At 40.6% G+C, this 26467-nt stretch overlaps 1 protein-coding gene across 23 annotated transcripts in view; it reads left to right on the forward strand.

Moving 5' to 3' along the window:
• Positions 1-26467, forward strand: part of ROBO2 (roundabout guidance receptor 2) — a 1531972-nt gene that overhangs the window by 1336224 nt on the left and 169281 nt on the right. For all 23 annotated transcript variants that reach the window (XM_048868811.2, XM_048868637.2, XM_048868676.2 and 20 more), the window contains 3 exons: positions 3705-3862; positions 6110-6230; positions 17994-18132. In XM_048868811.2, coding sequence (XP_048724768.2) covers positions 3705-3862; positions 6110-6230; positions 17994-18132 — 418 coding nt within the window. The remainder of the gene's footprint in view (positions 1-3704; positions 3863-6109; positions 6231-17993; positions 18133-26467) is intronic.

Genomic DNA, 26467 nt, shown 5'->3' on the forward strand with positions numbered 1-26467 from the left:
ATCCCCTGGGGGACTAACTTGAAGGGGAAAGGAGTCCAGGAGAGCTGGCTGTATTTCAAGGAATCCCTGTTGAGGTTACAGGGACAAACCATCCCGATGAGTCGAAAGAATAGTAAATATGGCAGGCAACCAGCTTGGCTTAATGGTGAAATCCTAGCGGATCTTAAACATAAAAAAGAAGCTTACAAGAAGTGTAAGGTTGGACATATGACCAGGGAAGAGTATAAAAATATTGCTCGGGCATGTAGGAATGATATCAGGAGGGCCAAATCGCACCTGGAGCTGCAGCTAGCCAGAGATGTCAAGAGTAACAAGAAGGGTTCCTTCAGGTATGTTGGCAACAAGAAGAAAGCCAAGGAAAGTGTGGGCCCCTTACTGAATGAGGGAGGCAACCTAGTGACAGAGGATGTGGAAAAAGCTAATGTACTCAATGCTTTTTTTGCCTCTGTTTTCACTAACAAGGTCAGCTCCCAGACTGCTGCGCTGGGCATCACAAAATGGGGAAGAGATGGCCAGCCCTCTGTGGAGATAGAGGTGGTTAGGGACTATTTAGAAAAGCTGGACGTGCACAAGTCCATGGGGCCGGACGAGTTGCATCCGAGAGTGCTGAAGGAATTGGCGGCTGTGATTGCAGAGCCATTGGCCATTATCTTTGAAAACTCGTGGTGAACCGGGGAAGTCCCGGATGACTGGAAAAAGGCTAATGTAGTTCCAATCTTTAAAAAAGGGAAGAAGGAGGATCCTGGGAACTACAGGCCAGTCAGCCTCACCTCAGTCCCTGGAAAAATCATGGAGCAGGTCCTCAAAGAATCAATCCTGAAGCACTTGCATGAGAGGAAAGTGATCAGGAACAGCCAGTATGGATTCACCAAGGGAAGGTCATGCCTGACTAATCTAATCGCCTTTTATGATGAGATTACTGGTTCTGTGGATGAAGGGAAAGCAGTGGATGTATTGTTTCTTGACTTTAGCAAAGCTTTTGACACGGTCTCCCACAGTATTCTTGTCAGCAAGTTAAGGAAGTATGGGCTGGATGAATGCACGATAAGGTGGGTAGAAAGCTGGCTAGATTGTCGGGCTCAAGGGGTAGTGATCAATGGCTCCATGTCTAGTTGGCAGCCGGTATCAAGTGGAGTGCCCCAAGGGTCGGTCCTGGGGTCGGTTTTGTTCAATATCTTCATAAATGATCTGGAGGATGGTGTGGATTGCACTCTCAGCAAATTTGCGGATGATACTAAACTGGGAGGAGTGGTAGATACGCTGGAGGGGAGGGATAGGATACAGAAGGACCTAGACAAATTGGAGGATTGGGCCAAAAGAAATCTGATGAGGTTCAATAAGGATAAGTGCAGGGTCCTGCACTTAGGATGGAAGAACCCAATGCACAGCTACAGACTAGGGACCGAATGGCTAGGCAGCAGTTCTGCGGAAAAGGACCTAGGGGTGACAGTGGACGAGAAGCTGGATATGAGTCAGCAGTGTGCCCTTGTTGCCAAGAAGGCCAATGGCATTTTGGGATGTATAAGTAGGGGCATAGCGAGCAGATCGAGGGATGTGATCGTTCCCCTCTATTCGACATTGGTGAGGCCTCATCTGGAGTACTGTGTCCAGTTTTGGGCCCCACACTACAAGAAGGATGTGGATAAATTGGAGAGAGTCCAGCGAAGGGCAACAAAAATGATTAGGGGTCTGGAACACATGAGTTATGAGGAGAGGCTGAGGGAGCTGGGATTGTTTAGCCTGCAGAAGAGAAGAATGAGGGGGGATTTGATAGCTGCTTTCAACTACCTCAAAGGGGTTCCAAAGAGGATGGCTCTAGACTGTTCTCAATGGTAGCAGATGACAGAACGATGAGTAATGGTCTCAAGTTGCAGTGGGGGAGGTTTAGATTGGATATTAGGAAAAACTTTTTCACTAAGAGGGTGGTGAAACACTGGAATGCGTTACCTAGGGAGGTGGTAGAATCTCCTTCCTTAGAGGTTTTTAAGGTCAGGCTTGACAAAGCCCTGGCTGGGATGATTTAACTGGGAATTGGTCCTGCTTCGAGCAGGGGGTTGGACTAGATGACCTTCTGGGGTCCCTTCCAACCCTGATATTCTATGATTCTATGATTCAGTACTAAACAATGCCCTTCAACCTACCAGATGTGCTACTTTGGAAAAGGTTGGGTCCTTGCCAAAATGCGGTTTGTTGCCCACCACTTCCTATCGTTTTTATTTGGTACCTTTAGAAATGGCCTAAATAGCCCCTCCTTTTGTGTTATATATATATATATAACACAATCATTTTTAATTATTTTCCTCTCCCCATTGGATTTGCTTGTGTATCTCAAAATGCTGAATGATAACTGTAACCCCACACCTATATTGAGTTCCACAATTATATGCACTCTCACCTCAGCATACTCAGAGGCTAATCCTTGTGCATATAAATACTAATTTCTTCTTGTCTGTACAGAAGAGAACAGAAAATATGCAGTTTAAAATGTTATTTTTTATTTTATTAATAGTGAAAGCAGTAACTTAACTCTGCCTGTAAACTGTGTGTGACCAATTTCTATTAAACTCTTCCTGACTGCACTTTCACTAGGATAAAGTGTTTTCTGATTTCTCGGAGGGCCCTGGTTTCATTAAGGGTGGGAACTCATTAAAGCAGTAATGAAGCCCATACGAGCTGATATTCAAGAAGGGGAAATGCCCTAAATTCAATTTCAGTAGCTCTATCTAGAGCTATTTTCATTCTGATATTTATAAGAATGTCAATTAACCTAGAGATGAGGACACACGTGGAGGAATAACGATGAAGTAGATATCATTTCAACACACACTGGAGCCAGCTAGCTGGATCTAATCCTGCTGTACAGCAGCATGATTTACATAAGAAGCTAGCATGTGTTGCCTAATTTAGTTTTCAAACCTCTTAGCAATGTATATGCTTTTTCTTTTAGGCAGTGTGGACAAGACTGGTCAGGGCTGCAAGAAAATGAAAAGAACAGAAGAAGCACTGCTAGCACACTGTATATCAGCTCGATTTCTTGACAGCTTAAGAAAACGCTGATCATTTAGCACCAATTTGATCATAAAAAATAATCCTTCCTGAATAAAGGCAAAACTCCACAATTTGATACCAGTGGTGTCATATCTAGAACCTTTTCACCTAGCCAGTAATGGGCGGGGGGGGGGGGGAATCACTGACAAGAAAGGTGCCAATTGAAGAGCCAGGCACACCATATTTTTAAAAGGTTACAATTAATGTCCAGCATGCTGCTATCTTTAATGAAAAGAGTTCCGTGTCAGACCAGAAATACTGCCTTAAGGAATATTTCTCCTCAGAGCATCAGGCTGGCCAGATGTCACTTGGCAGGTGGATCTACAATAGAAGGATAAAAGCAGCAGTGTGTGTATATTGGTACTTTTGCTTTTAAATGATGAGCAATGCATTTACTTTTAGCAAATGTAAAGTAAAAACACGCACATCTTGTCTGTATTCATTTGATAAGACAGCCTACCTGTTGAGTCATCTTTCCTCTTCCCTCAGCCCCAAATAACTTATTTTGCAAGGAGTTTTACAGTGCACACAGTATACAAAGCTGTCATTTGACTAACTTGGAGGCTACTTTTACTGGAAAAACAATTTGTTTGCCTTTACCATGTTGCAATGCCTAACAACTCATTTTCTTTTCCTTTCCTCATTTGTTCCATTAGTGCTACGGGATGACTTTCGCCAAAACCCTACCGATGTTGTTGTGGCAGCTGGAGAACCTGCTATTCTGGAGTGCCAGCCTCCTCGAGGACATCCTGAGCCCACAATCTACTGGAAGAAAGATAAAATCCGTATTGACGACAGGGAAGAGAGAATTAGTGTAAGTCCTACCAAAATGCCATTGATAGATAATTGTCCCCAATGTTTTTAAAAAGTATATTTCTCCTTGAATTTGAATGAGCACTGAATAATTTACATAGCTGTATCCACAAAGATATAAACCCCTGTCATTCAATTGGCTCCATGAGGGGAAATTCTTGTGCTTATATGAAACTTCACTGAAGTTACTGGGACACTAGGCAAACATTGGGTGTCCATATGCAGTTCTGACTGTAGGACTGAGGACGTAAGTATTCATATTGGGTCTGCACCACACCCCCACTAGCCCCACAACTGAACACCTTGGAACTCTGGAACTGGAGCAGAATTTCACAGATTGTTTCTACAATGGGCCAAACCAAACCCTCCAGCACTAACCTTTCAAGAAGATAAAAATGTGCACCTCAGGTCTATCTCTAGTCATAGGGAGACCTGGTATCAAAGTCTACAGTTAAGATTGTCTAATATCTTCTACTAAAATAAGCTGTTGACTTCACAGAACTTTAACTAATCAGGAAGCAATTATTTTATGCTATCTGTCTATAGGCTGAATATTTTGAAAAGTTTAATCATAAATGGATCAGCTGTTGCTAAGAACAAGGTTAGGAAAAAATCCATCATTTTGTCCATGTTAAAAAGAATTGTTACAACTATTCCTATTAATAACTCTTCTATGCTTTGGAGTTGCCCAGATGTCAGGGATGTATCTTTGCCTTCCCTCTGAAAAGCTATCCAAATTTGTCCAAGCAAAAAGCTTCTGAAAAATACTAGTTTGCACATGCTCAGGAGAAATGTGTTATCGCTTGGCAGCAAAATTCTCTGAACATTCCATCTTCTATTGGGCATGCTCCAGTGTGTTAGTGACCAGAGGATGTGGAGGAGAACAAGGAGGCAGCCTGACTTGAATGCAAAGGAGTGAGAAGTAGGGGAAAGTGGGGAGAGGAAGGAACTGGTTGGGGTAATAGGGAGGAGGCATCGATAGATACCAGGGACAGGAACAATAGGTTGTAAAAGAGCTGAGGGGGACAGAGATGGGAATGAATCAGGGTCGTGTCATGAAGAAGGCTGTTATCTGTAAAACCCTTGCACAGGCCACCTTAATACTGGCCTTTCCTAAATTTTGAATAGTTGGCTTTGCAACCTTAAAAAGAAAAGGAGTACTTGTGGCACCTTAGAGACTAACCAATTTATTTGAGCATGAGCTTTCGTGAGCTACAGCTGACTTCATCAAATGTTTTAGTATTATATTTTATAATACCTTAGTATTCCTTTAACATGGTTATTTTATACATAATACATTTTGAACTTGTTCAGTGCTGGTATAATTGATATAATTGATACAATGGTGGCCTTTGGAAACTTGATTGCGTTTGATGTGTAAGGATTTTCAGTTAAATGATCTGAATATATGTACTATTCAAGGTGTTGTGGGCCAGACTGTCTGCACTAAGTTCTGCTCAAACTGGGGGGAGGAAGGAAGAGTAACAGGGCACTTACTACACTTCCCTGCATCTCAGGTTATAGTGGCTCCAGCCCTGACTTAAGTTGAAGCAACCTGTTGGCTACTCTAACTTATAACAGCTACCTATGGTCCCAAAGACTACATACATTTTCTGGGAATTTGCAGCGCTGAGCTGTGGCCTTTCTTCTAATCAACCTGATCATTCTCTTCCTTAATATGTCCCCTGTGCTGGAGTTGAGATGAGGCTGATATAGAAGTCAGAGGAATTCTCAGTTGGGCATCTGTAGGTTGATTCCATCCCATTTGCACCAGTAAGAAATAAGGAGAAAATCTGGCCTTGTAAGTACAGAGAGTACAAGGGAATACTACAGATTCTGAGATCAATTTGCTGTAGGTAAAACTGGCTTCCTTTTAAAGTGCCACTACAGTACGGTAGGCTTACAAATTTGTATACTATAAATAGTGTACCAGATGCAGCATATATCACCAAAGAAAGGTAGCAAGAAATGTAATTGTTCTGAAATATAAGGGCATCATACAAAAACAAAAAATTGAGACAAGACCAGAAGTAGGGTCAAATATACTTCAGAAGAGCCTACTAGCAAATTAGTATTGGTATTGTTCAATACCAAATAGATGGGCTGATAACCCTTAAACAACAAAAGTCAAGGCTTAAAAAACAAAAGACCCCCCCCACCCCCACCATATTTGAGATCTTTGCAATCTAAGAGCCTTTATTTTTGATGGTTTATGTAAATTAAAATGTCTTTTCTTTGCTTCAAACAGATACGAGGTGGGAAACTAATGATCTCAAACACGAGGAAAAGTGATGCTGGCATGTACACTTGTGTTGGTACCAACATGGTTGGCGAACGAGACAGCGATCCAGCAGAGCTGACTGTCTTTGGTAAAACTACTTCCTCGGCTTTTGTTTTGTTTTTACTACACATGTAAAACATTGAATTGATCTAGCTGAATAGCCAAAGCAGGTGACAAAGTCAGGGTAACAAAAGACAGAGTAACTGCTAATTTACAGGCTACATTTCACAATTTTCCATGAAGCACAAGTTTCAAGGGTTACATGTTATAAGTTAGGAGCTGGGATGAAGCAGTCATTTTTTGTGAGTGCATAGTTTAAATCTAATTGGAGGTCCTTGATGAAATTCATAAACTCAGAAACCTTAATCCAGTAGATAATGCTTTCCTCCACAAAATTACCGAGTCTAATTGAGCCACTTTTAATACAGTATCTGCTTAGCAGAGACTTGGACCAACATAGACCGTTTAAATAATTTCTTATTCCCAGAGGGTTCTGAGATCAAAGCACAGCACACAGGAGCTGGATCAACTGTACAAAGTCTTTAGATAAAAATATCTATATAGTTAAGAAGCTGATCTCATGAGTTTATCACATTTTACTTTAAAATGGCACCAACCCCCATTCCCCATGTCCACCCTTCATCCTTTAAGTCACAAGCATCAATTCGGTTCTTGATGCTGCTGAACTAATTAAAAGCTAATAAGGTAATTGGATGATGGAGTTTTTAAACTGTAATGACTCGAGCAAGGAATCAACCAGGTCATTTTGCCCTACCAGGAGATTATGGAGGGAGAATACAAAGGTGAATTTACAGTTGTATCCATCTGACTAACAACTGGACAAGAAACAAGGTTGTAAAATCCTGCTGGGGCAAACACTGCAGTGGTAATATTTCTGTCTACCATTAACAGTGTTTCTGTATATACCACTTAAGAGGTCTTGGACGGACAAAATTAAAAAAACCCCGCTAATATTTGCTCATGTTAGAGTCTCTTAAAATAACATGGGGACTCCAAGGCATACCACTTCCGTAAGTCTTCCAAAATAGAACACCCATAGAGAATACCAATTTACAAGCTGCATCTTTGTCTGATGGTATGGCTCGAGTTTTGTATTGTGGAATATACATTCCTAATTTAAATATCTCTTATCTAATATCATCCTCATTTCCTTTTTCCAATGCCAAGTTTGGGTTGAGTTGAGGTTATAAACAGATTCCATACACATTTGTTTAGAGCCACCATTTGAGACTGTTGGGGTGTTGCCTGGGTGATTTTATATACCATGTGATCCCACCTTCTCCTTGGACAGCCACAGCCTCTCTCACCCTACTCTCTCCCATAGAGAATAATTTTAGGCAATTGGCATGGGGTCATTCTAGCAACATGGCCAATCTGGTGCCCTTTGATGATTGTAGTGACTCACTGCACTTTCAGACTTCTGTGGATGTTGTCATTTCTTAATCGATCTAGTCTCGTCATGCCTATGATATGGTGCAGGCACCTCGTGTCAAAGATTTGCCGCTTTTGCTGCACGTGCTTTGTCAGAACCCATGTTTTGGAACTGAAAAATAATGTGTACACAATGAGTGCTGGATATGATCTGGTTTTAACTGTCATGGATACTGATTTAAGGTTCCAAATATTTTTATTCAGGCATGCGAACGTTCTACTGGCAGCAGCTATCTGGTTATCAATGTCATCTTCATGTTGACGTGTTAATCCAAGTAGCAGCAGCTGTCTACTTCTTCAATGTCTACACCATTAATGAATAACTTTGCCTGTTTCTTGATTTTTGATGTTACCAGTAGCCTTGTCTTCTATTCATTCATTTTTAATCCTTATTCTCTGGCTCTTGTGCACAGCTTAATTGTTGCTTATTGGTTGTATTTCTCCTGAGACACTGTCATTACAATGTTGTCTGCAAGGTCAAGGTGATTGATAATTTGCCCCGATATCCTGCAGCCTCCATCAATGTTACTAAGAAAGTTGGACAAAATATTTTCTATGTTTAGAGCAAAAAGTATTGGACTGAGTATTAATCTCTGTTTTGACTCCAGTTTTCACTTCAAACCACTCTGTCAGCTCTCCATTAACCCTTACTGCATACCAAGCAAGGCTATACATACTCTGCAATACTTGAGTAAGCTTGCTGCTAGCATTGTACCCCTTGAGTACTTTGCACAAAGCCTTTCAGTTGACAGAGTCAAATGCTTTCTTAAAGGTAAGGAATGTGCAAAACAGAGGTTCATTGAACCTGGTGTGTCTCGTCAAGATTTTACCAAAAACAACTGTCTCATTTGTTGTGGAGTGCTCAGGTCTAGAGCCAGTGTGTGACTCAGAAAGGATTTCCTCTGCTCTTCTTTTCATTCAGCTGAGAATCAATCTACAGGATACCATGCTAGGAATAATCATAAGACTTATTCCTTGGTAGTTATTGCAATCAATCAGATGACCTTTCTTTGAAGAGTTGGTACAATGATTGAGCATAGTCAGATTTCAGGGACTTCACCCTTTGCCCAAATTATGTTAAATAGTTTGTAATGGAGCATGACCGTGCCTCTCCACCATGCTTTAACACTTCAGGTAGTACGCTCTGTGGACCAGGGGCCTTGTTGTTTTACAGGGGCCTCATTGCACCTTTAATTTCTGCTTCCATTATGTGTTCTTCATTGTTGCCTTTGTAGCTGATGGTCTCAAGGACATCTGGGTCAACTTGACTATTCAGGTGGAGTAGCTGATGAAAATGTTCTTTCCATCTTTTGAGCTGATCTTTCATCACGTAGCTGACTTGTTGCAGGTGTTAACTTCTGTAATAGATTTTTCAAGCTCCATGTCTTCTCTCTCACGCCATTGCAGTTTTTCAAGCTCTTTGTCTTCTCTCTTAAGCCATTCTTTCTCAGTTTTTTTTCACGATTCATTTTAGTTCCCTGTTGATCTATTTGTTTTTCTGCTCAGTAAAATCTTCAGCTTTCCAATGTTCTTGATATGTTTTCCTTTTTTGATGGGTTTTTGATCTCTCCTGTGACCCACTTTTTCCTTTTTGGATACAACCTCATCTTTAAAACCTCCTCACTTGTTGCATGATTGATGGTTTTTTGCTCTGCCCAGACTTGTTCTATTGTTGTGTCATCTAGGTTTAAATGAAGGGCAAAATGTCCACCAATGATATTCTGAAAGGGTACCTTAGTGTCTGTATTTTTTCAAAACTTTGATATTATAAACTGTCTTGGCTATTTTTGAAAATTTTGAAATATGAAGTTTGATCACCGCTTGATGGTCTGAGTTTGCATTCAGACTTCTGTAGACCCTAATACACTTGTTTTCCAGCATTGTCTTACTAAGATGAAATTGATCATGTTTTCTGTAATACCATCATTAGAAATCCAAGTTTCTTTATGGAATTGCCTGTGCTGAAATGCTAAGTTTCTTATAAACAAGTTGTTAGATTGCTTCAGTTCTGCACTATTATCACCTCTTATTTCTTGATCCTATTTCTTGTTTTCCCCTGGTGTTCTCTCAGGCCATGTTATCACGCCCAGTCTTGGCAGTAAAACCCTTCATTACAAGCAGAAGATTTCTAGACGGGGTTCGTGAAAACTCTGCTTGAAGATAATTGTAAACTTGGTTTGTGGCCCTGTTTGTCTTATCTAATGTGGTATATAATGTTATTGGTCTTCGCACATACACATAGATCAAGATTTGTTTCTCCATTTCAGACAAAGTGTGAGCATGAAAAGGGTTCCCTTTAGTGAAGTTCCATGACTACCTGTGGATTTGCCATGGTGCAGTATTACAGGACTGTAAACTACCATTCTGCTTACTGCATCGACGAAGCATTAAAGCACATAACTTTTTTAAATGCTACTTTTGCACCTTGCAAGAAATACCAATATTGGATTATAGTTTCCATTACAATTAGCACATCAACATTATTTTATATTATTATATAATATTAGAGATTGAGAGTGAGAGAGAGAGAGAGAGAGAGAGGACTGCTCTTCTTCATTACTTTGAGTACTAGTAATTTGTGGTCACGATCCCTGTAGATACTAAACAGATTGAAGTTCAAATCTACAAAGCTCTACAATTCCCGTAACTCGTTAAAGGAATTAAATACTAGGGATAAAATTATGTGAAAAATACATTTAAATTCCTATACTGCAAAGGCATGACAAGTATTAGGTTTGCCTTAATATTCAAACTTTTATGTAGTCAATTATAATAGTCTGAAAATTTGCTACAGGATATAAGCATAGCAGTCAACCAGTAAAGTACATTCTATGCCTGTCTTCCTAGTACTGTATAAAGGCAATGGTAAATGACATTAGCAGTTTTGATCCCACATAATTGAATTAGTCTATATAAGGAAATCTGTTCTTAGAAGTCCCTTGCTGTCCACATTTTTCCAGCAGGCCAATATATTCAAAGCTCGATGCTGAAAGTTAGGCATGTTTAGATGCCTAAATATGGATTGCCTGATTGAGTTGGTTTAAAAATGTTGGCTTTGATACTTAAAATAAATCCAGGACAGGAAATGAATCCGCCTTTACTGGGAAATTAAAAGGATTTATTAATGTTACTGGCAAATATACAGCAAGTACTGATTATGGTATGGCAAAGTTCATTAATCAGATGATTAACCACCCTTCTCCCCTTTTAAAGAAGCCCCAATCCAAAAGAAAAAGAAAAAGAAAACCCTATGGCAAGCTTTAGTGCATGTGGCTACCCTACTAGGAAATAGGATAGTTCCATACTACATTTTCAGAAATCAGTTGTAGCTTATTTTGGGCTCTGAAAGTTTTTCTATAATACCTTTTGTGTGTCACTCCTGATAGTTTTCAGGTTCCCTGTGCAGTTAATTTAGCTTGAAACAATGCCTCTGGAAAAACTGAATCCACATGGTGGTGACCAGTGGCTTGATGGGAACATCAAGGATGTCTGGGATTTTAAAAACAAAAGCCCGTAAACCCAACACCTTAAATAAAGCAATAAATGAAAACACAATAAAAGGGATAGTAAAAGAATGAGAGGAGAAGAGAAAAGATGGCAAGAAGGGGATGTGGATAGGTTGCAGTATTCAGAACCCTCCCACGGAGATGCACAAGTATTACTGAATAATATTCAGAAATATCCCCATTAGAACTGTTCTCAAAACAAGCGTTACATTTTTCCGTCTATTTATAAAACTGATATTTTTGTGTGCCTTTATGAAATCATTCCACAACAGCATTTTTTAATTTTTGAGGTAAAAACAGGGATTTTGTCCTCCCTAGTCAAATCCTGAATCTTCTGCAAGCAGAAATTGTCCAACTTTTCACAGTAGCATTTGATAAATGTAACCAGTTATGTAAGCAGCACATCCCAAAATTAGTCCTGTTCTTTGAGTGGTGACACCAGAACAGCATTAGGTTTTGGCAGTCCTCTCTTTCAAGGGTCACTGCTTGCTTGAGTCTTCTGAGGCTCCCAGGTGTTATCTCACAGCAGAGCAACAAGAGAGCAAGAATACTGTCACAGAATCTAGGATCAGTGGATGACCAGTTAAACAAATTTCAATCACAAAAGGCAGCATGCTACTTAATTTTATTATGGATTCATTTCCCCCCCCCCCCTCTAAATTCTAAAGACCAAATTCAGAAGTGTAAGTGGTATAAATTAGTCTGATTTAAATTGTGCCCAGGTCTGAACAGGCCAGATCAAAATTGACTTAAAAGGCACCTTTGCCCCCTCACTCCATTCCTGTGCTGAGCAGAGCTCAGCATGATGGAGAATGTAGCCAGACAATCGTGCGCTCAGTTGTGCTCTGTTAGCAGTTAGGCTTGCATACAGCCACTTATACCCTCTCACAGTCTGAAGAACCAGAAGGTATACGTTAAGTATCATAGAAACTACTATTCTCACTGTCTTCTGTCAATTGCTTCTCTTCCTACACTCCTCTCATCAAAGATCTCAGCCTGAGTTGCTCCTTGTCACTATCTTGGACTCTAAGGGTCCGATTCATTGATGATGCATAAGGATGCATATGCTGTATGTGGTGTGAATAAGTTGTCATTAAATCTAAGGGACTCATCTGAAGCTCATTCATTGGCAGTCTTTCCATTTACTTCAGGAGGCTTTTTCTCAGGCCCTGAGAAAGTCAAAGTAATTAAAGACTTTGAGAGGGAATTTAAGTTGGTGAAACACAACTAGAGAGGGTGCTAGAAGGAGGTAAGTTATGCCACTTAGATTCCTCTAAGACAGACGCATCTCTGAATTCAGCCTTTTATTTTAAGCTATATGAACTTTGTTATTGAGTCAGCATGAGATAAGGAAGTGTCTTTGTTAGAAAGACATTGCCTGGTCAACAGCCGTAGGGACAGAATTTGAGTTGCCCATTAAGGATTACACTGTATTTGGAAAAGAAATACCCCTGGAAGAAGGAACTTTACTGAAGATATGAGATCCCAATTTTCTCCTTCTTATAGCCCTTGAGTCAGCACTATGTTCTGTGGCTACAAGATGGACTTTACTAAAGTATTCTGACAATTCTCTATATATCAAGTGTTCATTAATTGGGAAGAACGTCCTAAATACAGAACCACCAGCTTTTGTCATCATATTTTCACTTGCTCACTCAGCATACACTAAGAACCTTTTAAAACATAGCATGACCCACACTCATCCTTTCATCTCCTATGGCCTCATTTTTGGCAATGAGAGCTTTGAGGCTATTAGGGTGGAAAGTAATCCAAATCATGCTACAATTAACAAAATATTCACTCCATTGGCTGAGATCGGGAAAAAAAATGCCTCTAATGTTCTTCCTTTGCATCAATATCTCTAGGTGAAAAAGCAGACCCCCCCCCACTTGCAATATTTTTTTAAAAAAAGCATCTTAAACAGGTTTGTCATGCTTCTTACTAGAAGACGAAAACACCGTAAAAATGATTTTCTTTCCAATAAAGAAAGAGAAAACAGTTTTAAATTTAAGTAGAGGACACGTTACATCCCCTACTCCAGCAATTGTCTTGGCAGGAAAAGATATTAAGGCATTTAGGACTGCTTTTATTAGATTTTGACTTCCCATACATGATCATCTAACTTTTTTAAGGGGCATATAGAGGGCAGTAACACATATCTGAGGGCCATCAGGGCCTCTCTAATGGACTGCAGTATACACGTAATTAGTTAAATAAAGGAAAAGTAAGTACTGGGTGTCACATTCCAGGGTGCAATCCAGACCAGTGAGAGGGTCTGTCCCCTCTGCCCTACAACCTTGAGTGCCTCACAATGCTTTGTTGTTGTAGCTTTCAACTTGGGTTCCTCACAATCAGCCTGCCAGCCAGCAGGTCACACCATGAATGTCTGTGTGTGGCTACAGCCCTGGTCCAGCAACTTTGACCCAGCAGCCTGTTGGCAGCACAGCAGCCACACTCTGACTTCCAACAGACTTGGTTACTACTTGAAGGATGACCCCATCACACTCCTACTCCCAAATTTGCACCCCAAAACATGTGTTCTGCCCTGTCGAGCCCTCTCCTGGAGAGTTCAGATATTTTAGGTCCATTGCTTCTGTAAGGCAAAAATATCCAACGTGTTGCTACTTTAACTGGAGTTACCAAGCCATTCACAACACTGGATTGGTTTTGATTAAAGAATAAAACACATTTATTTAACAACAAAGACATAACTTTTAAATGAGTACAAGTACAAGGTGCTAAAGTCAGAAATGGTTACAAGAGAAATAAAGATAAACCACTTTCTAATAGCTAAAACTTAACAGACTAGACTCGGTTCAAGATAAAATTCTCACCGCACACTCCCAGCAACAGGACTGACCAAATTTCAGGTCAGGATCTCTCCCAAAGTAAAATGGTAGCTTCCTTTGTTGTCTTAGGTGACAAAGAAAGAGGGAGAGATACATGGGCTGTTTTTGTTCCTCACCTTTATAGTCCAGGCAACCTTTGAAATGCATTTTCCTGAGTGTGAGCCCTAGATAATGTTGATTCACACTGTGAGGATGGAGTCATTGATTCTCATGGTGAAAGAGGTTCCAGGTTGCTGTTTGCTAAAATGTAGATCGATCTGTTACTGCCTCTCTTCTTTGCCAAAGAATGGCCACTTGACAGGTTATTGCCCATTAACTTGGATGACACCTGACAAGAGGTGCCAGTTTGTCTTTTGGCTTTGAGAAACAGGTTTATCCAGTCCCCAGACTTGTCTGTTAACCCCATTTCAGTCATAATTTCAGCTTATGTTCATAACTTTACATATAATGTTGCTACATACATCTCACCATGATACTATTGGCTCAGTAAGTTATTAGTTTTCAAATGATACTTCACAAGACATATTTGTACAAAGATTATTACAGTCGTGTTTAGGATGTGAATGTAGGGTGCATTCAGTCGAGTACTGAATCGTTGGTAGGGCTCTACCAAATTCATGGCCATGAAAAACATGTCACAGACTGTGAAATCTGGTCTCAGAATTAAGAGTGGCAATACTGTGACCTTCCCAAAATAACATTGTGACACCCCTGCAACTCCCTTTTTGGGTCAGGACCCCCAGTTTGAGAAACGCTGGTCTCCCCCGTGAAATCTGATCTTTTGTTTGCTATTACCCGATACTATGCAGATTTCACAGGGGAGACCAGCGTTTCTCAAACTAGGGGTCCTGACCCAAAAGGGAGTTGCAGGGGTGTCACAATGTTATTTTGGGAAGGTCACAGTATTGCCACTCTTAATTCTGTGCTGCCTTCAGAGCTAGGTGGCCAGAAAGCAGCAGCTCTTGGCCAGGCACCCAGCTCTGAAGGCAGCGCCCCGCCAGCAGCAGCACAGAAGTAAGTGTGGCAATACCATACCCTGCCATACTTACTTCTGCGCTGCTGCCTTCAGAGCTGGGCATCCAGAGAGTGGTGGCAGCTGACTGAGGGCCCAGCTCTCCAGGCAGCAATGCAGAAGAAAGGGTGGCAATACCATTCCATGCCATTCTTCTGCGCTGATACTGGCAGCAGCTCTGCCTGCAGAGCTGGGCTCCCGGTCAGCAGCCAGCACTCTCCAGCTGCCCAGCTCTGAAGGCAGCACTGCCGCCAGCAGAAGTGCAGACATAAGTACCGCAAGCCTGCCCCCCTCACAATAACCTTATGACCCCTCCCCCAACTTCTTTATGGGTCAGGACCCCTACTATTACAACACCATGAGATTTAAGATTTAAATGGCTGAAATAATGACATTTACAATTTTTAAAATCCTATGACCTTGACATTGGCCAAAATGATCCGTGAATTTGGTAGGGCCCTAATAATTGATCCTCCTCCTCCAAAGAAAGAACAGGATTCTCCTTCTTATCTGGGTAGGATCAGTTCTGTAGGCTTTTGCCTCAAGTGCTGCAGCATATTGTAGGTATCTACCTGGTTTTCTGGTTACATTAACAAGTCACTTTTATAACTGCAAGCAAAGTTTTTTCTGAAGTTATAAAGGTCACACTAGTAATAGTACAACTAGCTGACATGACATATAACCACGACCTACTTTATAGTCCTCTTCAAAGAGTATTCATCTGCAAAGCATAGCTTGGGCAATGGGCACTTTATTTACTCAGCTCAAGCTTTTAAAATGGCTACATTAAAAATTTTATATGTGGCTGTGATTTTAATTTATCACCCTTTCCTGCTATTTTCTCAGATATATTGTGCTCTGAATATTGTTGACAGAATTACAATGTTTAATGACAGGTTTCAGAGTAGCAGCCGTGTTAGTCTGTATTCGCAAAAAGAACAGGAGTACTTGTGGCAACTTAGAGACTAACAAATTTATTTGAGCATAAGCTTTCGTTTAATTATACCACTAGACTTTATTTATGCCCAAAGCTTTAAAAAAATGTCATATTTTCCAAAGTTCTGATCTGAAACTGGATTTGACTTGCCTGTGTGAGAAACATATTTTATTTATCATGCACTGGCAAGCACCGTTCTGTCTCCTGAGAGATTAATATTGTAAGCAAGTTATGGAGGTGATTCAAATCCAGTTAAACTCACATAAAGGATGTTATTTGCATTGCCAATGGCATTCACTCTGATCACTCTATAGCTGTATAATTAGCTATTGGACATACTCAGGGGCCTGTCTGAGTGATACAATATGCAGAAAACAACAAAAGAAAAAACTTGTTTTTTTCCCTCATTCGCACTATGCAAAATGCAGAGATGATGGCAAAATGGAAATAACAGCTATTGTAATTTGAATGTCCTTGATAACTGTGCTCTGCACTTATGCAGTTATTTATTTTCCAGCAAGTTCTTAACAGTTGTGGAAAATATCCAATTCTGAGATGCTGCAATAGGCACCGACTTTCTAATGTGCCTCCCCAGGCCCCGCCACCACTCTACCTCTTCCCGAAGGCCTCACCCCCACCCTGCCTCTTCCTGCTCCCACACCGCATCTGCCCCCACTTCTTCCTTGCCTCTCCCTGCCCCGCCCCATGCCACACCCTCTCTCCTCCCCCCAGCGCCTCCTGCCTGCTGCGGAACAGCTGATCCATGGCAGATGGGAGGCGCTGGGGGGAGGAGGAGGAGGAGACACTGATTGGGGGAGCTGCCAGGGGCTGTTCTGCACCCACCTTTTTTTTTTTCGTGGGTGCCCCGGGGCTGGTGTAAAAGAGCCCCGTTAAGTTTTTATCCCAGTTGGTGGGAGCCGCTGACCATCCCAACTTATCTACACTGGGTGGCTTATATTCAGTTTCAGTTTCTTAGTCCTTGCAAAGGGGCCCCTGCCCATTGTGGGCCTTCTTATGGCTCTTCTGATAAGGGATCAAAAGGAAAATAGTGCACCTGGGAATAACTTCTTCCAGAGCCAACTCAAAGTGGAAAAGTTCAACAGTACCTTCTGTCTGAGTAGCAGTTTTCTAGGAGTCCTTCTACCTGGATAGCTGAATCAGACTCACTCTGTCAGGCTTACCCTGGGAGTACAATGCATTCCCTGTAGTGGTGGGCGTTGTGCTCTCCTGGATGGGAGTTTCTATTACAGATTCAGGAGTTGCTCCAACTGTTTCCTGCTCAGGGTGATATCTCCCCATGGCTGACTACAGTTTGCTCTCTAGCCCCATACACAGAATATTTCTGGTGCCTTCCTCATGAGTGTTGATTCTATACCCTGTCAGGGCTGGTCTAGGTTGACATGGTCCTGCCTCAGCCCAGGGAACTGGACTTGATGACTTCTTGAGTTTCTTTTCAGCCCTACATTTTTCTGATTCTGTGAATCTTTGTCTGGGCAGCTCCTTGTACATGGTAGGTTGGCAATCTACTCCATCTCTTAGCAGATTACTGATCCTGGTGCACTCGCCCTACTCTGTGGCATGGTGCAGAGGGGGAGGGCAGTGACCCCACTTCCCTGCCCCATTTTCCGATTCTCATTTCCCACAAACTGTCTGTATGCTATCCAGAGGGCAGGGAATGCAACTGTAACTTTGTGTGCCGATTGTGAAATTAGCAAGAATGGGATGTTTTTTGCTTGCCCCCTTTGACCCTGCATGGCTGCTCACAATGTAGCCATAGATTTAGTATTTCGTAGCCTGATACTGCATATTTGGAACTAGAGTAGATGCAGTTAAAATATTTGTTCTCTTTCTTAAGCTACTTTTTTTGTGGCAGCTGATTATGTAGTTTTGCTGCTCCTGTGGAATACAGTTTTTTATGTTTCATGCGGAATCTTTTGTGGCAGCCATTGACTTTCCTTCCTTGTTCTCAACTGTTGAGTGTATCTGTGCCCATTCTCATCAATCACAACATCATCAATTCATTTATATCTATACCTGTAATATTTTAATGTAGTCAACCCAACTTACTATATATCATTTTAAAATCTCTTTCAAGAACGACCCACGTTTCTCAGGAGACCAATTAACCAAGTGGTTCTGGAGGAAGAGGCAATAGAATTCCGATGTCAGGTCCAGGGGGATCCCCAGCCAACAGTCCGGTGGAAGAAAGATGATGTAGATTTGCCAAGAGGAAGGTAAGAGTAACCATTCTTGTTCTCATTGTCAGTCTCTCCTCTCTGGTTAACCCTGATTGCTTTGTTCTCTAGTGTAAAACCCTAGAAAGCAGATATAATAGGTAATCAAGTTTATTGCCTGTTGGTCAAATTACCCTATCAAATATGCTCCTGATCTGGTGAACTAAGGAAAACCAGTTGGGGTATGATCACCCAGGGAAGAGGGTCTTGGGGAGAAGAGTGGTGGAGAGTTATTTTGTCAACATGGGCATTCACTCCACTTGAAGAACATATCTGATGAGCCCCCAGAAACAATAATAAGTACTTTAGAAAGCTGATATTCCAGAAAATAACTTACAGATGCTCTATAGGGGGCAAACAGACCAGAATGCTTACATACCACTTGGAAACAGTAGTTGGAAGGCATAAAAATAAGGTAGGCTGGAAGGGTTTGCTGGCTCTTATCCAGTCTTACACAATGGTTTGAGGCTAGAAAGTAATTCTGTCTTTTCTGGAATATTTTGGAAAGAAAGAAACAAAATGCCAGAAGTAGAGAAAAGAAAGTTAAGAGGGCTCAGTCATTAGTAACAGATGTCCTGGCAGGAAGAAAGGCAGGAAGCCACTAACACAACAGACTTAGTTTAACTTGAAAAACATATTTCCCCAGTGAAAGTGGAAAATAAGGCAACACCTTGAGAAGGTAGTTATTAATAGAGAGGTGAATGTTTGTACAATAATTTCAAGTGCTAGAACTGTAGAGGACTGAGCAAATGATGAAGGAGAAAACTCCAGCTGTGAACACATTAAGGTTGTTCCCATTGAAATTAATTGCAAAGCTCTCATTGGTCTCACTGGGAGGAGAATCAGCAGGAGCAGTCGTATTCAACAACCAAACTTTTCTCCTTACCTGACCAAGCACAAACAAAAGCAGTGTTCATATTTCCAGCAATGGTAAAATGTTTGGTCGTGACATGTTGTTGTCGATATACAAGCAGAAATAACATTAAAGGGAGTTTGCATTCATCATCTAGCCCCTTGTTCATCTCCCACATAAACAATATACTGTGTCATATTCATTATATTGTCTTTGCTCGTACTTCTAGAAATGTTCTATATATAGACAGGTAAAGTGACATGAAAAATAGCACAGAAACATGTGCTGGTATTTCATTGTCGAGTGCCGAGTCAATAGAATAATACTCTCTCCTGAAAATGGACATTTGATTATATTAAGCGGTTTGTTTTTTTCTGAAGTATCAGTAAATGAATGTCTGGGGGGTTTTTTCTGCGGCTCGCTCCATTATGCCTCATATGAGCTTGCGTTTTGATAAGATGTTGTGAAAGAACATGTTGTTTGACATGTGGTAAACTTTACTTATCCCCACCCCGACTTCCCCTTGGTAGACTGAAGGCCTCTTAACACCTTCCTTTGTTGACCAAAAGTGACTGTCAACAGGGACTCTGACCGTGCCTGCACTATGAGCCAGGAGTCTCGTTTCCCTGCTCGTGTATACACCCTTGCGGGAGCTCAGTGAGAGCTAGCGCGGGTAGAAATAGAAGTGTAGCTGTGGTGTTAGCACAGGCAATGGCAGCATGGCACGCTTGAGCTGTGCAGAGTAGAAGCGCTGCTGAAACGGATGGGGAAATACTCCGCGCAGCTAAGCTGCGCCTGCACTTCTGCTGCCCTTGCTACCGCAGCTACATTGCCACTTATGCTTGCACTAGCGGTCATCAAGTTACTGCGTGTATGTGCCTGTGAGCAGGGGAGTCACAACCTTAGCTCACAGAGTGGGGGTAGCCTTTGCAGGCCTCAGTTTTCCTGTGCTTCAATTTCTGGGCGCTTAACTTAAGATAACTTAAAGGGTCCTGATTTTTAGAAAATGCTCAGCAACCACTATCTGAAAATCAGACCCCATTAAGATGTCTGAAATGGGGTACTCAAAAAAACCATACTGCAAAGGATCTACTACAAACATACCACTCTTTCTTCCTGGATGCGTACATATTAATCCAAAGATTTTGCTGCTCTCGGTTTGGAGGGTCTGACCAATCTATTGCTCCTTCATGATCTACTTTTGACTCATACCCCACCAGTAGAAAAATGCTGATCTTGTTGCTTTAACTGCTAAGTTTGATAAAGATTTCAGGCTAACAAAGAACTCCTATCTTCTGGATTTTTAAATATTTAATGTTTGGATTTTCTTTTTTCACCAAATAATAATAATAATAATTAAGGAGTTCTTTTAAAAATGTGTTAACTGGAATTTGTTTCTTCCTGTAATGTTCCTACTAGTGATGTAGTGTGACATCAAAACTAATGTAATGATAATACATCTTGAATTTGGGTATACTGTAATACATTTGCATCTAATGTGATAAGACTGATATTTTAGGAACTGATCCTGCAAACACTGTTGCCAAATGTAGCATTTACTGTTGTGCACAGGTCCACTGAAGTCAGTTGTAGCAATTCATGGTGGCAACAATACTCTAAGTAATATTTGCAAGATTGGGTTTTTAATTCCTCCTACCACCCAAAAAAATTAATAAAATGACAAAAAACAGAACAGGACAAATAACCCTAAATTCATTACTCATGCTGAACTTACCATTTGAATAGGATGCATGTTTATAGCTATTAAAATATATCTTTACTTTCCCGTTTAAAATAAGGGGAGATTTTTGACAGAGCTTTTTTTCCAAATGCAGTAACAAATGTGTGTATATTTAGTGTGAGAACCACTGTCAGGGAAGCTTATTATTAGAATGTTTACATCAAACTTGGGATTTTGATGTGTGGGCAGATCAAGATGTCCTTTTGTTTTTGATTTTTGTTTCACTGTGTATACTTTCGTGCTTAGGGCATCTATTGTGTTCAGGTGTTTTTTAAAAATCATTGTTATTACTATTATGTCAGTCTTGTAAGTAGAAATGCCAGATGCTGAACTGATGGTGGTTTGCAATTAAGTTTTATATTTCATTAGATCATGTTCATTGTTACTGCCTATATGCTCTTCTCTTTCTTTTCATATTTTAACATCTGTAAGATGCATTACCTTTAATTTCATATCCAAATATAATTTCTTCTTAGTAAAAGTTTCATTTTAAAACATCCACAGGCCTTTCTTATATATATATATACACACACAAAAATGGTTTTCATTGTTTACGTAAATGAAAGGGGGATGCACGCTAACATGCTGATCATAACCAGCTTTAGCCACCAGAGAATACTCCAGATGTTGTTTTTTTATAGTGCAGTTTAACATTGCATTAACAGGTTTTTGCAATTATAATTGGAAGGTACAGTGTTAGAATCTTCATCTTAGTCCTTAGAACATCACAAGCCGCTACAATGATACTGAGATTCATTCATTTTAAGACCACAAAGGGCCATTTGTGATCATGTAGTCTGACCTTCTACATAATGTCCAAGTCTTTTTCAGACTTACTACTTCCCAGGATACATTCTTCCTCCTCCTATAAATGTGGCCTACGTTCTTAAATATATAACCTTACATTTAGCTTGTTGAAACAAATATTATTTGCTTGTGCCCCTCTTACCAAGCGATCCAGATTACTCTGTAACAGTGACCTCTCTTCTTCATTATTTACCAGTTCCACAATCTTTGCATCATCTGCAGACTTTATCAGTAATGAGTTGTGTGTCCTTCCCGGTCATTTATAAAGATATTAAAGAGTACAGTGTCAAGAACCAATCTCTCTGTGACCCCATTAGAAACACACCTACTTGATGATGATCCCTCATTTACGATTGCATTTTGAGACCTATCAGTAAACCAGTTTTTAGTCTATTTAATATGTGCCATGTTGATTTTGTATTATTCTATATTCTTTATCAAAAATTGTGATACCAAGTCAAATGCTTTTCAGACGTCTGAGTATATTATATTAAGGTTTTTTCGGCAATATATATTTTCCATAAACTCATGTTGGTAATGCAACGCTGACAGATCCCAGTCATTGGCAGGCAGGATTGAACCTGGGACCTTTGGAGCTAAATGCATGAGTCTCTACTGCATGTATTATAAGCCATATGGCTGTTAGCTAAGGCTGAAGAGCAGACTCATTAATCTCTGTCTCTAAGTCGTCTCGATGCCACCAGAGGGGATAGAACAGCACACCTAGGGGGGTGTGGGGGTTACATACTTCCCGTAGCTGAGGAAACACGTCCCAAGCTTCGGAGGCTTCCCAGTTGAAATCCTGGACAAGCCCCCACTTGTAACGCCAACAGATTCCCTGTCGTCGGTGGGCAGAATCGAATCTGGGGCCTCTGGAGCTTAGTGCGTGAGCCTCTATTGCATGAGCTAAAAGCCATATGGCCATTAGCTAAGGCTATAGAGCAGACTCATTAATCTCTGTCTCTAAGTGGTCTCAGTACCACGAGATGGCACAGAATACCACACCCAGGTGTGTATGTTACAGTAACATAATTAATGCCAATCTTTCCTTAACTCTTTTAGTTGAGTCCTTTGGTTTAGTTAGTTAGTATCAGTCATTCCATTATTTTTTTTTTTCTGGGATCAATGTCACGCTGACAGGCAGACACTTGTCAGCAGTCTCATCAGGAAGGCTGAGGATTTGAAGGGTGTGAAAGTTGTTCTTTCTAGAGAGAGGACTAGAGCAACCCCACCCTCCCTGTCTCCCCTCCGCCCCATGATGACATAGCTTCATTGAAGTAAATAGATCTGTGATGATTTATACCTGCTGGGGATTTGGCCTCAGTTCTTTAGGTCAGGGCTGAGATACATTGATGAGGCAGTTCAGGGAAGACTTGATGTGGACAGAGCAGGAAAATGAGGACTGACACATGTATGGAATTAAGCAGCAGATTACACCTTTTATTAAACTTTACCACAGGAGAGGCTACCCACCTACCATGCATACTCTCCTATACCAGGCATTTAATTGGTTCCACTGCAGGAGTTACAGGGCTCCTTACCAAGTAACCCATAAAGCAGAGTAGGCTCTCCTCAGTCTACCCTCCAGAAGTCAGCTCTCTCTGAGTCTTAGCACCCTCCATTGGCCCCGGGGGAACAGAGGGTGTAGCAGGGCCACAAGGTCTGACCCTATCACAGAAACCCAAGGCCCTTCACCAAAATCTGGGAACCATTCATTAGCCACTCTGGCAATTGGCCACAAGTTACAACAAATAAACAACTCCACCCCAGTACCTCAGTTACATACTAAGCACCTTCCTACTTAACTCACTGTGTCTTGTACGTGCTGTGAGGAAGGCAAAAAACTCCCTGGTCTTCTGCCAAATGGCCTATAGGAGAAAAAAATCCTTCCTGATCCCCTAAGCAGGTGATCAGCTAGATCTGCAGCATCTGTCTGGCCAGATTCCCATTCCTTGTTCGGGAGCGTAGGGTGGGCTGCTGGAACAGAGCCGAAGGAGGCTCCATATGGCCCCTATGCTGGATTAAATCCTGAAGCTGGGGAATGCTGGCCAATCAGCACCTTTCACTCCCCAGCTGGCCAATAAGTTCCAGAGACTCCCAGGGGGAGGTGCTACGTATTGTCCCTTGGCAAGTGTCTCCCTCCCTGGCTGCTTGGACTGTCTCCCTTCATCGCTGACCCCATCAGTTCCCTGTTTATGTGGGTGAGTGGCATTTCTACTACTCCTTTCTGTGCTTTACATGTTCACTGAATAAGCAGATTACTTTAGTTTCTACTTCTTTCACTCTAGTACATTTTAAGACTATTCAGCTTCCTTTAAGGATGAGGTAAAGGGAGAAGAAATCTATCATTCATATAAACAAAAGCTTAAAGTGATGTCTTCATCATACAAAGAGTACTTGGGACTCTCAAACCATTTTGAACTGTGTTTTATCTAGGCAGCTGAATTTGGAGTAATCCGAAAGAACAGCCTTTACTATATATATTTGTTCAGTGTGAGCAAAGATATTCGTCAAGCTATAGACAAAATGAATATCTAAAATATGGGCAAGAGACAGCATGACAGCTCTGTCAGTTGAAGTGAAGAGAAATGAATATTTTCTCTTTGATTGAATGGGAGATTTTTTTTAAGAGAAAATGAAGCTAACTTGCATCTTCTGAGCACCTCTATTATAAGCATTTTGCCTCTACATTTCAGCATGAAACCTTCAGAAAGTTTTCCCTTTGAATCCCTTATTACATAAATAAAACCCTCCTCTGAGCAGATGTTCCACCCATCTATTTGTATTACAGCTTAGAGTGTCAATTTCCTATTTCCACAGCTGATGACATTCTTTGTACAGCTGCCTAATGTTAGTGTATATTCTGTTTTTAAATAATATTCTCCTCTTGGCTTCATCCCAGGATTACAATGGCAGGATTATAAGAGGTGACCACTAGGGTGACTAGTGTTAAAGGTTTATTAAGGTTTCCGTTAGAGATTTCAGCTTTCAAAAGTTTCTAGTTCAGTGATGCTAAAACATGAATTTTGTTATACAGAGTGTTAGGCCCTGATTTTGCAATGAGCACCTCATATGAAGCAGTTGTACAAAGTAATGTGCAGGATCAGGATATTAGCCTACAAGAATGTAAATATCTCTCTCTCTATCAATCTAAATTCTTCTTTAAAATTTCTGTTTATTGAGAAATCTAAGAGTAAGGAGAGCATAATCACGTATCATACTTAGGAGATAATACAGTCAAATTATATAGCTATTACTACACCAAACTTTGTGTTGCATAGTAATTGAAAAGCCCTTCAGCTCCTCAGAAACCTTACTATTATTGTTCACAAAAGGATCTTTATAATTAAAGCTATGTGTAGCTCAAGTTGCAGCTGGATTAATTTAAGAAAAGCAAGCAACTCATAACTTCAGAAGAAACTTTGAGTATTTTTAAGTTATATTAACAATAAAGTTGTAATCTAGTGTTTTTGTTCAGATTCCTATTTACAAAAATAAATGAATGATGTTATTTTTAAACTGAATTTAAGTAGAAATATGAAGTGTGGATTGGTGTTTTTTAGCAAGATTTTTCAAAATTGCATGCCTAAAGTAAGTTTTCTATGGTAGTGTCTGAGTGGTTTAGGAGCATAAATCCCAATGAAAGTCAATGACTGGTGCTTCTAAGTCAAGTAGGTATTTTTAAAAAAAATCTTACTCTTAAAAGCTTTTGTAGGTGCCTAAATAATAGGCTGATTTCCAAAAGTTCTGAGAAATGAAAGATAACAAAGTACGTGGTCAGGGCACTATCCTGGGACTTCGGAGACCTGGGCACAAGTCCCTGTTCCACCACAGATTTCCTGTGTGAGCTCTGGCAAGTCACTTTAGATACCTTTGAAAATCTCATTAGACACCAACTTGCTTCATTAGGTGCATAAATATCTTTTTAAAATTGGCCCTTACTGTCTCTCTATAATTCAGCTCCTCATCTGTAAAATAGAGATAATATCATGTGGAGGAGTTGTGAGGGTAAAGACAAAGACTGTGAGATCGTCAGCTACTGTTGTAATAGGGGGCATATAAGTATTTTAGATCGGTTTATTATTTTAAACTTTGAAGTAGGTACTACAAGGAAAATATGTAAAGGTTTTGGTGCCTGGTGCAGCTTTATTAACCACATAGTTACAGAACACTATATTTGTTTCCAAAGAAACTGGCCATCAATTAAGAAAGCTCTAAGAAGGGCTCCTTGGACACAGTTTATACACCCTAATTTTGCTGCCTACAGCCACATTCCTCTTACATTGTTTTGATTATATATTAACTGAATTATTCAGCATTTATACTCTTTTGTAGACCACAAACTACTCCCAACAGATTAGCAATTCCCTATATTACAAATTTTGGTACTAAACCAACAGGGAAAATAATGTGAACTCTGGGATGTGTAAAGCTTCATTCCAAAGGCTGTCCATTTTGAATCAATGACCCAAGACTGAAATGCATTGTGAGTCAAGGATAGAGGCACATGGTGTATATTTTATTTTAATTGCTCTAAAAATTCCACATCAATCCATAGCTACCACACTGCACTGAGGCTAGGGGAATAGGTAATCAAATATGACTCATGTCAATCTACTGAAGGTGAACAGGAAATTGTGGAGTCACTAACCAGATGCCCCTAGCTAAAATATTAAGTTCACTATTTCATGAATAAAGTTGGTTTGCCATATAAATGATACAGGTAGATAGGACAAAGATGATTTCAAAGCAACTGAAGGCAAAAGCTTATTTAAAAGCAACTAAGTTAGGCAGAGGGACCAGGACATATTGGAATTTTTTTTTTTAAATAAAACCACACCGTTTTTCAGGGAGACAGTTGGGTATCCAGTTGTCTCCTTGGTACATGCTTGATGTAAGTAGGACTTACTGAAGGGCAAATATACTCCTAAGAA

Source organism: Caretta caretta, chromosome 1 (assembly GCF_965140235.1).
Source record: "Caretta caretta isolate rCarCar2 chromosome 1, rCarCar1.hap1, whole genome shotgun sequence".
Taxonomy (NCBI): domain Eukaryota; kingdom Metazoa; phylum Chordata; order Testudines; family Cheloniidae; genus Caretta; species Caretta caretta.